Source organism: Acipenser ruthenus, chromosome 22, assembly GCF_902713425.1.
Source record: "Acipenser ruthenus chromosome 22, fAciRut3.2 maternal haplotype, whole genome shotgun sequence".
NCBI lineage: Eukaryota > Metazoa > Chordata > Actinopteri > Acipenseriformes > Acipenseridae > Acipenser > Acipenser ruthenus.
In genome coordinates, this window is record NC_081210.1 from 21,587,348 (window position 1) to 21,600,004 (window position 12,657).

General features: G+C 40.2%; 1 protein-coding gene across 1 annotated transcript; it reads left to right on the forward strand.

The window, feature by feature from the left end:
- Positions 1–1,962: 1,962 nt before the first annotated feature.
- On the forward strand, positions 1,963–7,531 carry LOC117431400 (thymosin beta-12-like). Its single transcript, XM_034052270.3, has 3 exons — positions 1,963–2,114; positions 3,984–4,088; positions 7,239–7,531. The coding sequence occupies exons 2-3, from the start codon at positions 3,989–3,991 to the stop codon at positions 7,274–7,276; spliced, it is 138 nt and encodes a 45-aa protein (XP_033908161.1). The 5' UTR covers positions 1,963–2,114; positions 3,984–3,988; the 3' UTR covers positions 7,277–7,531.
- Positions 7,532–12,657: the final 5,126 nt, after the last annotated feature.

A 12,657-nucleotide genomic window follows, 5' to 3' on the forward strand; every position in this document is an offset into this window, starting at 1 on the left:
CAAGCTGAAGTACATTGAGAGAGGATGCAGAGGGGTTTCGCACAAGCAGACTACAGCTTGATCAACAGCACTTCAGTCAACTGCACAGTGATGCACAGAATGTAACGGGTATGAAGAGCATCATCCAGGGATGCACAGAACACACGCTCAGAATGTAACGGGTATGAAGAGCATCATCCAGGGATGCACAGAACACACGCTCAGAATGTAGCGGGTATGAAGAGCATCATCCAGTGATGCACAGGACACACGCTCAGAATGTAGCGGGTATGAAGAGCATCATCCAGTGATGCACAGAACACACGCTCAGAATGTAGCGGGTATGAAGAGCATCATCCAGTGATGCACAGGACACACGCTCAGAATGTAGCGGGTATGAAGAGCATCATCCAGTGATGCACAGGACACACGCTCAGAATGTAGCGGGTATGAAGAACATCATCCAGTGATGCACAGGACACACGCTCAGAATGTAGCGGGTATGAAGAACATCATCCAGTGATGCACAGGACACACGCTCAGAATGTAGCAGGTATCAAGAGGAGCTATGGCCAAAAGTTTTGCAAAACTATTTTCGCTTCATAAAGTGGAATGAAACCTGCTAAATAATATTACATACCGCTTTGTAGTTTTCCATATACAGTAGATGCTGGTTATTAGCAACCCTGATAGTGACAACTTTCTGTTATTAACAACATTTACCCAGGATCCAATCCTGTCCCATAGACTTTAATGTTAATGGAATTTTGATATTAGCAACTGCAAGCTGCTTATTGACAGCTTTATTACTAGTTGCTAGTGCTAAAGAGTGCACTTGCATGATTTATGCACATACTTCATGCAGCTTTTATAACACACTGACTTCGCAAGTGCGTATTTCTGGCGGACTGAGACAGAATCATGGCTTTAAAACTGGCTACAAGGCTGAATGCAAAATTGAGATGGTTTTACAGTGGGAGGTGGTAAATTGTAAAAATCAGACAACATTAGACAGTTTCTTATTGTAAGGACAATTGTAGTAAATTGTTGTGTAGTACTATTTAAGCATATAAATGCACTTGAAAATACGCTTATTGGCAGCTTTCGGTTAATGACAGTTTTTTGCTGGGAACCGAGAGGTTGTTAATAAGCGGCATCTACTGTAATTAACGAAAAACTGACAAATTGAAAAATGTGAAATTAGAAATCTAATGTACATGAAATACTGTACTACTACGACTACTACTTTGGCTTTGGCTAGACTTTTGCAATCTCATTTTGTAGTTTATTTGAATAAATAATTAAAAGATCTAAATTATGTTCATATTTTTCTTTGTTTTTTTGTTTAATTCTGTTTCAATGTTAAAATTCTAGGTGATGCAAAACCTTTAGCCATAGCTGTACATTAGATTCAAGTACATAGTCTCATGTGTGCCCAGTTGGAGACTATGTGGCATTGAACCGCGCCACAAAAATGCCCAGCGGTGCCACGCAGCATATGTGTGTTCCAGCCTTACAAACAAGGGCACAACCCTGCCCACCAGCCATCTGTCTTCAACATTGAAAAAGGCAATGGTAACCCGAATCCAAACTGTAGTAACACAAAATGACTAACGAGTGGGTTTGTTGATTGATTAGACTGTATATCACTATCCCAGGACAGTATTATTCACACACATTATTTTTTTCCCACTCCCATTATTTGGCACCCTAGACAGCCGCCTGTGTCGCTTATCCCCAATACCAGCTCTGATTACATCTGGTACACAGTAATGGATTTGGAACTGCCTTTGCATATTAAAATAATTAGAGTCTATCCACCTTTCTGTGCATTAAAAAGAGCATGCATTGAAATCACTAAGGATTTCAGAAAGGGAGATCATCCACACTGAGATGGTGTCCCAGCATTGCAGCTCGCTGGATGTCTCTGTGTGTGATCACCAGTGCAGTTGCTCCTCCCGATTACTCCAGGAATGCAGCAGCACAGGCTGAGCAGATTTCCTGAAAGCCACTCCTCTCCACGACATGAATATTAATACCAAGGGAGGTGGGGAGAGCAATGTGCAGCTCTTAAACCCACGCCCAAGAAGCACCACACACCGACTCTCTCCCTTTGAGAATTAACAACCAAAACGGTAAGAGTGTTTCACTGCTTTGTGTTCTAGTTTTTAAATGTGGATGCTTTATTTTCATGCTTTTATAACAAACAAAATGCACATAGGAAAATAGTATTTCTTTTGTTAAATAGTATGATGAGAAATCTGCAGATGGTATTGTGAAATGTTTTTTTTTTCATGACATCCTTTCAGAAGGCAAAAAAAATATACAAATCAAAATCAAACATTTTAATTAATTTTTTTAAATAATAAATAAATAAATAAATAAATAAAAATCAGTGGATGCTTTGGATTCTCGATTTTTAAACAATGCCTGGAAAAGGAATCAAGGTCATAAGAAAGGGATTCCCCTTGTTTAGACAGAGAAAACAAAGGCTCTGCTTCTGTTATTTGGGCAACTCCCTTCCTCCCAGCGAAGGGACTGTTATTTATGATAAAGGACAGCAGTGCCTCCAAGTGCAATTCATTACTGGTGATGAAAATCACAAGGGTCTGTTATATTATTTCCATGTTTTGAAAGATACAGTGGGTCTAAACCATGTCAGACCTTAATACTGTCAACCCTGCATTTTATAAACCTGATTTATTATTGTATTTTTATTGTAGTATTGTTATAAGTGGGAGAAGCCCAGCTAGATGAATGCAGAGTTAAAGAGCTGCATTACTTATATCTGCAACAGCTGAGATCATTAAAATAGACCCCAATAAACCCATTTTCCATATTTAAGAATGGTTTACTTTATAAGCACGTACGAGGACCATCAGCAACGGTAGCTGTTTCTATAAAATTGTAATCAGGATAATAAAGCTACCACAAGAGGTTAAACATGTCATTTAAAAAGACTTTTAGGCTGATAGTGATGTTCTTTTCTAGGGAGAACATGTGTGTACCCATAGCTAATCCTGGGGAAGGGATACCATGTGGATAGCAGGAAGGGATACCATGTGGATAGGCAGGAAGGGATACCATGTGGATAGGCAGGAAGGGATCCCATGTGGATAGGCAGGAAGGGATCCCATGTGGACAGGCAGGAAGGGATACCATGTGGACAGGCAGGAAGGGATACCATGTGGATAGGCAGGAAGGGATCCCATGTGGACAGGCAGGAAGGGATACCATGTGGACAGGCAGGAAGGGATACCATGTGGATAGGCAGGAAGGGATATCATGTGGATAGGCAGGAAGGTGTGCACAAAAAGCTGCAGACTAATCCATCGCTTCAGTGTTGTGTGGCCTGATCGATGGGCGCAGCAGCACAGATGATGGTGTCAGCATCATGACAACTGTTGCATTGGCACACAAGGTCATACTTAATAAAAGATAGAAATGTGCAAGTATTAGAAATACATCAAAAGAGAATAGCTTGTCTTGCGATTCCCTATTTCATTTAGCAGTCTGTTGCTTTTCTGCAATGTTAAAAGTGCAGTTTTGTAACCAATAGAAATGTTTTATAAGAGTATAACCCTAGAGCAGCAGTTCTCTGCAACGCCCTGTTTGATAAACCCTGTCTGAGACTCCTTTCTAAGTGAAAGCTGTTGTATCATAACCTGAATTGGGACCAGGGAGTGTTTAAATAATTGAGTAGCATTGCAATTGTAGAAAGGTTTATATGACTTTCCCAATCAGGAAACCACCTACAAAAAAGATTTAATACAACCATTTGACCAACATACAGTACTGCCCTGTAACAGAGATGGAGGGCTGGTTAATGAATTCTCTATGACAACATGGCAGAAGAGATCTGCACACACCAGGTCAGGTTACTGAGGGGCTTTTCGGAGAAGCATGTATTTACTGTAAATGATCCTGGTATAATTGTCAGCCTGCTCTTTAAGATGGTGGGTGTTGATGTTTAACCAGTGTGCTCTTGTTGTTTTCATTCAAAGCCAAAATGTCTGACAAACCCGATCTGGCAGAAATTGAAGGCTTTGACAAGGCCAAACTGAAAAAGACAGAGACGAAAGAAAAGAACCCCCTGCCTACGAAGGAGAGTAAGTAGAGCTGTGGGTACACATGCTAGCCCTGTGTCACAGAGACACTGTGCACATGCTAGCCCTGTGTCACACACACACTGTACACATGCTAGTCCTGTGTCACACACACACTGTACACATGCTAGCCCTGTGTCACACAGACACTGTGCACATGCTAGCCCTGTGTCACAGACACTGTGCACATGCTAGCCCTGTGTCACACAGACACTGTACACATGCTCGTCCTGTGTCACACAGACACTGTACACATGCTAGCCCTGTGTCACACAGACGCTGTGCACATGCTAGCCCTGTGTCACACAGACACTGTGCACATGCTAGCCCTGTGTCACACAGACACTGTGCACATGCTAGCCCTGTGTCACACAGACACTGTGCACATGCTAGCCCTGTGTCACAGAGACACTGTACACATGCTAGCCCTGTGTCACACAGACACTGTGCACATGCTAGCCCTGTGTCACAGAGACACTGTACACATGCTAGCCCTGTGTCACACAGACTCTGTCCTTTAGGAAGCATCAGTCACACTAATACTTACTGCAGTGATGCGTCATTTCAAGAAGATTATTTCTTACATCTGACACTCTCTAACAGCTTTTAAGGCTGGGATATAGAAACCACAATACCAGATCTAGCTGGATGAGGTTTAAAATGTACCAAGAAATCATTTTTACAGGAAGCCATAAACTTCAAACCTGGAAAACCTTGTGATACTGCTAGCCTCACCAGCAACAACCTTCTTCATTAAAAACAAAGGCACATTCATTGTTGCACAATATCACTTTTTATTACAATCATAATACTAATTTCAATTTAATGGAATGTGTTTAAATTTAACAGTAGCATGTAGACCATGAATACATGGACTCAATAACAATTATTTATTTAAAAATAAATGATAGTTGAATTAATATTGTAACTGAGCATATGTTACTTCAGCAACTTTTGTTGATCCATAGAAAGGATTAAAGATCTTACTATAATTATCTACTATAATTTGGATTGTATTAAAGCTAGCACTCTCTGGATTTATATGTCACCAGAAATCCTCAACAGAATTACAGCCTATTATGCACAGTTGGGTGTACATTATTCCTTATATAATACATGGTGAATGATAATGTTTGTATAAACAGCAGTGTTTCACAGTCTTATTAAACACAGTGGTGACGCGAGACCTGTGCCCATGCTCTAGAAAGAGTGCAAAGAAGAGCGACCAGAATTATCCCGGGTTTAAAAGGCATGTCGTATGCAGACAGGCTAAAATAATTGAATCTATTCAGTCTTGAACAAAGAAGACTACCCGGAGATCTGATTCAAGCATTCGAAATTCAAAAAGGTATTGACAATGTTGACCCAGGGGACTTTTTTGATCTGAAAAAAGAAACAAGGACCAGGGGTCTCAAATGGAGATTAGATAAAGGGGCATTCATAACAGAAAATAGGAGGCACTTGTTTTTTACACAGAGAATTGTGAGGGTCTGGAACCAGTTCCCTAGTAATGTTGTTGAAGCTGACACCCTGGGATCCTTCAAGAAGCTGCTTGATGAGATTCTGGGATCAATAAGCTATTAACAACCAAACGAGCAAGATGGGCCGAATGGCCTCCTCTTGTTTGTAAACTTTCTTATGTTCTTAAGTTCTTATGTTTAATAAGGCTGATAAGACTGCTAACCTCAATTTTTGAAAACCAATTCTACCAGCAGTACACAAGCACAACAAAACACGATCAGTACCAAAAACCAGCTCTACCACCAGTACAACAAAACACTGTCAATACCAAACACCAGCTGTAGCACCAGTACAAAACACTGTCAATACCAAACACCAGCTCCACCACCAGTACAACAAAACACTGTCAATACCACACACCAGCTCCACCACCAGTACAACAAAACACTGTCAATACCAAACACCAGCTCCACCACCAGTACAACAAAACACTGTCAGTACCACACCAGCTCCACCACCAGTACAACAAAACACTGTCAATACCACACACCAGCTCCACCACCAGTACAACAAAACACTGTCAATACCAAACACCAGCTCCACCACCAGCACAACAAAACACTGTCAATACCAAACACCAGCTCCACCACCAGCACAACAAAACACTGTCAATAGCAAACACCAGCTCCACCACCAGCACAACAAAACACTGTCAATACCAAACACCAGCTCCACCACCAGTACAAAACACTGTCAATATCAAACACCAGCTCTAGCACCAGCACAAAACACTGTCAGTACCAAACACCAGCTCCACCACCAGCACAACAAAACACTGTCAATACCACACACCAGCTCCACCACCAGTACAACAAAACACTGTCAATACCAAACACCAGCTCCACCACCAGCACAACAAAACACTGTCAATACCAAACACCAGCTCCACCACCAGTACAACAAAACACTGTCAATACCAAACACCAGCTCCACCACCAGCACAACAAAACACTGTCAATACCAAACACCAGCTCCACCACCAGTACAAAACACTGTCAATATCAAACACCAGCTCTAGCACCAGCACAAAACACTGTCAGTACCAAACACCAGCTCCACCACCAGCACAACAAAACACTGTCAATACCAAACACCAGCTCCACCACCAGTACAACAAAACACTGTCAATACCAAACACCAGCTCCACCACCAGCACAACAAAACACTGTCAATACCAAACACCAGCTCCACCACCAGTACAAAACACTGTCAATATCAAACACCAGCTCTAGCACCAGCACAAAACACTGTCAGTACCAAACACCAGCTCCACCACCAGCACAACAAAACACTGTCAGTACCAAACACCAGCTCCACCACCAGCACAACAAAACACTGTCAGTACCAAACACCAGCTCCAGCACCAGTACAAAACACTGTCAGTACCAAACACCAGCTCCACCACCAGTACAACAAAACACTGTCAATACCAAACACCAGCTCTAGCACCAGTACAAAACACTGTCAATACCAAACACCAGCTTTACCACCAGTACAACAAAACACTTTCAGTACCAAAACAATGGCCTACATTCTTCTTCTTATAGTTATTATTACCGATTCATTATTTTACCACTGTGTTGCCATTTATTTGGGAAGCATGAGTAACATTTTCTTTTCTCTTTCTGACAGCGATTGAGCAGGAAAAGAAAGGAGAAAGCGCCTCCTGATGAAGAAGCAGGAGAGACGTTTATTTCCATTTGGAAGATGGCTCTTCGTTTTGACCGTTAATTGATTTCTTTACTTTTGAGAAAGAAAGGCTCTCTCCTCCAGGAGAGGCAGCAATCCAAACTGAATGGGTAGACTACGACAACGAGACTGTCACGCGATATTCTGGATCGTTTGTTTCAGAGGAATGTAACACACCTTGGTTTTCCTATGGTTTCCGGTAATGCTTTAAAAAATTAAATTAATTTTAAACAAAATATGTTTTTGTGTCAAGTACTTTAGTGCACAGTTTATTATTATTACGACCCTGCACACCCCATGTACTTTTCTATAACCTTTTTCCTTGAAATACGTATTTACCTTGACAAACATATTTGTATATTATCCACTGCCCTTTTTACATGCCAATGCATTGTTGCTTGCCAATTGTTGCTTGCCAACCAATACAAAACCAGCAAAACTTCTATTTCTGTCAATTAAAAGACACAAAGTAGAACCAATACCTGTTGTGCCAGTAATAGATCTCTGAAGCGCTTGGAAAGAACAACCCCACCCCACTCACTATAGGGCTTTGAATAATCTGCAGCATCAGTTCCACATTGTTGTCTGAAAAAAGAGCTCTTTGTTCGGGTGTCAGTTCAAGATCTCCTGGTGCAACAGAGACAGTTGGTCAGTTCTTTTCCGGTTCCAAATCCACAAACAGATGGCCATTTCATTTCACACTGACAGCTGCAGGGCCGCCTGCAATATCGGACAATCAAGCACTTATGCTTTTGTTCTGGCTGAGGTGCAAAAGAGCATGAAGGCAGCTATACCCCAAGTACCCGGATCTCGTCAGGTTTGAATAAAGAACTGATTTATGACAAATGTTTAATGTACCAGCCCCAAATGTGTGAATACGCATGATCCACCTGGACTGTCTTGTTTTGCCAAATAGCTAACGTGAAAAGTTTATTTACAGTTGAACCCCAAAGTTGCAAACACATAGTGAATGGAGGATATTAAATAGTCTTACAGCAGCCCCGTGTCTGGTTTCAAGTTGTGTGTTTGGCTAACCGGTCACTTTGTTAGAGAGGGGTTCATAACTTTGAGTTTCTACTGTATGGCAAAATATCAGAATAGAAATACTGTGGTTATCAACTGCAATTAAAGAATTACAGGACCCCTGCAGTGTTCACAAGACACACATCATCTTTGCTGTACCCCGTGTCGTCACGATTGTTTGGATTGTTTTTTCTTAATCACAAATCATTGGTAAATCAACTAGGCAATTACTTTTTTTCAACTTTTTACTCACAAACATTCACCGGGAAAAAGGTATTTTTTCTTCTCCCTCCTGCAACATTGATTGAAATGAGTGGCACATTGGGAGAACAGAAAACCAGCATTGTTACAGGACAGAACGTGATCTGGATACACTTGGATCTTTAGAAGAGTTTTTTTTGTTTTGTTTAGTTTTTTTCTGGCAAATCAGCTGGATTTTCCCTGAGTGATTTATTTATTTATTTTATTTTATTTCTTAGCAGGCGCCCTTACCCAGGGTGACTTACAGTTGCATACAAAAAATACATATCAAGAATTACAGTACAATGGATAAAATAGTATACTTAGATAGATAATTATATACTTAGATAGACAGAATGCACAAAGCAATTAGGAGGGTGTAAGGTAAGCAGTCTGGATAATGAACCCCACCCTGAGAGTAACTAGGACACATAACAAAACTGAAAAATACTGCAAGCACCTTTGAAAGTACAGCCCTGTGAAATCTAACCACAGTGAGCAAAGAGATGGTTCTACATGTATTTAATGACATAATGTATTGAATAAGGAAAGATGTCCCCTGGAGTCACCCGAAGCTGAAACTGAAACTCTCTCACTCGATGTGAATAATGTCATTTGAAATACTCCAGTGTCTGTTGGACCCAGTTGTGCTATGCAATTTTTAGTTAACCTCTAAATATGCTGTTCTGTTTCAGTTGCAAATCATCCCAGTTTGCCAGAGCAGTAGTTACCCAGCCTACAAACCTAAAGCTTGACTGGTGAAGGAGTGACCACACGCGATTGGGAAAACGGTGCCTGGGTAGATGTTTTGATAAGCTAGACAAATAATGTTATCATTTTAAAGCTAATTTCAAAGACTTTGACATAAGAGGTCCAGTAGCACTCACTGGTCCATTGAGCTGTAATTATTATTATTATTATTTGTTTCTTAGCAGACACCCTTATCCAGGGCGACTTACAATTGTTACAAGATATCACATTATGTTTACATACAATTACATTATTTTTTACACACAATTACCCATTTATACAGTTGGGTTTTTACTGGAGCAATTTAGGTAAAGTACCTTGCTCAAGGGTACAGCAGCAGTGTTCCCCACTGGGGATTGAACCCACAACCCTCCGGTCAAGAGTCCAGAGCCCTAACCACTACTCCACACTGCTGCCCTGCCCTGTAAGGGTTCAGTAGGAAAGTGTGAGAAACAGTGACAACTTTCAAATAACGCTTGATATACAAATTAGCAAAACACTAGCTAACTACTTTTAAAATCCAAAAATCGCCAACAACAAAAATGTTGTAAATCAAACACAGCAACTCACACATTCCATCAATAATTTGTCATTTCTTAACCAGACACTATTGCCGCATAGTTATTTGAGCAGAATAGAGGACCTAAACAAAGGAAACTTTGTGAATGGCAAACCTGTGCAGCACAATACAGCTTTTACAAAATAATATACTACAAAAAGAGTCATGTAAACCAGATTCTGATCCTCACATGCAAATTGAGTAAGTGCTTCTCTAGATGTATGTAAAACCTTAGTGTGACATCCAACGAGACAGACTGAAACACAGGCTGCAGCCACATACCCCAAAGAGAAAGAATGCCCTGGATGGTTACTAAGAAATCAGTCTGGGTTACAGGCTAATGCAGAACTATGAGCAGGTGGCTGCTGGACAGAGTCAATGCAGTACTGAGTATGTAGAGGAGGGGCATGATTACTAGCTTAATAGACTTGAACAGTGTTTCTGAACTTGAGAATATTTGCATATTTAATAAAGTCACCAGCATATTAAGCCTTTGGGGCTGAGCAAGCCTGAACAAGGTGGAATTTCTGACATAGTTTACTGCTAATCTTTAATAAGCATGTCAAATATGCATGAGTTCTCCAGAAACAGTACTTTTGTTAATAAGAAGATGAATATAAATATTGTGCAATAATATAAATATTATTTGAGCTTTGCAACTACACTGAAGAAGTTAGCTCATATATTCTAACACATATCACAAAGTGTGTGAAAGTAATCATGTATTTCAGTGCATTGCAATGCATTTGCCATATGGGCAAATCAACTGTAAAGATCAAGACAAACTGACATGAAATATCTAAGAAAAACAAGAAAAAATAAATCAGACAGATCTACCAATCAGTTCAAACGAAATACATGACTTACCACAGATCCAGGCACTAACCTCAGCCCCATCAGGTGTATCCTGCACTGACCTGATGCAGTCATCCCCACAAAATACCTAAAAAACTGCTTAATTCTAAAGATTTTAAACATCTTTTTAATAATCTTCATAAAACCAGTAGCTACAATACCATGTCACAAAGTGCCAATAACAAATAAGCCTCTTATTGTTTTATTGTCGTTTTCTTTTTCCAGGTTGACTCGTGTCACCAGAACGCTACATGTTTTGAAGTACAGTACTCGCTAGTCACTTATTTTAATGATAAAGGCCAGACGGTACTGCTCTGGTATTGTGTGGCATACAGTAAGAATTATCAACCATGTAAGTCAGTAATGAATCACTAGAGGGCGCTTCAGTCACATTTGTGAACCATTTTCGTAGTTTCACTGCAGCGTTCACAAGGATTGTTAGATTTCCACTTGAATACATGTATCTGCTGTAAGTACTGAATAGCTCAAATGAGCCACATACACGCTCTGTAATTTAGTAGAGAACGCCAGCCTAATTCCCGTTGTTATGAGCCTGATGCAGACCCATGCCTCCAGAGAGTCTCCCTCAGAGGCTACTCTTCAGTTGTAGTATATGCCATTTTCAGAGACAACGCTTTACAGATCTAACTACACAGCTCCGTCGATTCGAAGTTATATCTGCATAACTGCGTTTGTTACAAACAGGATGATTTCAAAGTCCGAAATGACCACACGGTTTTTTTTTTTTTTTTCCTTCAGATTGTCCCTCACTTGGTCTAGATTTTTGCATTGGTATGACCTGCTTCAGCATTCCTGATGCCCAGTTCATACAGGCAGCTTGGCAACTTTTCTAACTCTGCAGCAATTTTAAAGTATTTTCATGTGAATAAGCCATCTTTTGGCCCCGACATTACTCTAATGCAAAACTACTGTACAGGAAACGAAGTCAAAGAGACCAGCGTGGGGGGCCATTTTTGGCGTTACACCGTCTTCAGTGTACTAATTGAGAACTGTATATTGGTGTTCAGTCTTTGGAAGGGCTCTCTGTAATGTGCAATACTAAATGCATGCCATACCAGCACTACAAATTATAATTACCAATGAAATACCAATATGTTAGCAGCGAATGGTAATGATGGTAACCACAGCAAGTCAAATTGATATGCTAATGTATTAAATACGTTTTGTCACCCTTACATTTGTGTAAATGTAAAACAATTGTAACAATTAGCGTGCAGGTTTGAATACACTGATAGCCCAAGCAATAAACCAATACACGTAATGTAGCCAGCCCTCTATACCACTAATAATAATATTATTACACATTTGGAAGTATTTCATTAGCTGAGGAAGCAGACTCGCGCATTGTAGTCTTATCATCAGTTTTTTTTTTTCTCCCTGCATTGTGAAGGCAGGATTTGACGTTGGGTTCTGAATGTAACACTTGCTAATCGGGAGCGAGAAATTTAGCAAATGCTCTCTTTCATGTTTCCGCCGTTCCCGCCTCTAACGAAGTGTGGCGTAGCTGGCGTCACTGTTCCTGGCTGCACCGAACAAACGTCTAGCAGAGAATTTGCAAACCATTTCTAATTTCCCTTACATTATCTCTTCCATTCTTACAGTTATCGTTTTATCTACAACGTTTGAATACAATTGGGAATTGTGTAACCCTAGAGGAAGGAGAGGAAAACCTAGGAAGATGCGGGCCTTTAGCCAAATATTATTATTATTATTATTATTATTATTATTATATAAAACAAGCTTTTACAACATAAATGCTTCCACGATTAACTGCAGGGTTTTATACGGCAAAAAAAAACTCCTTAATTGTTATTATTTATTTCTTATCAGACGCCCTTATCCAGGGCGACCTACAATTGTTACAAGATATCACATTATTTTTACATACAAGTACCCATTTATACAGTTTTTTGT

Bases quoted from the DNA above. Each gene is read 5' to 3' on its own strand.
- LOC117431400 (XM_034052270.3), top strand. From the start codon at position 3,989: ATGTCTGACAAACCCGATCTGGCAGAAATTGAAGGCTTTGACAAGGCC. The intron at 4,089-7,238 runs GTAAGTAGAGCT...TCTTTCTGACAG, and splicing joins CCCCCTGCCTACGAAGGAGA to CGATTGAGCAGGAAAAGAAA.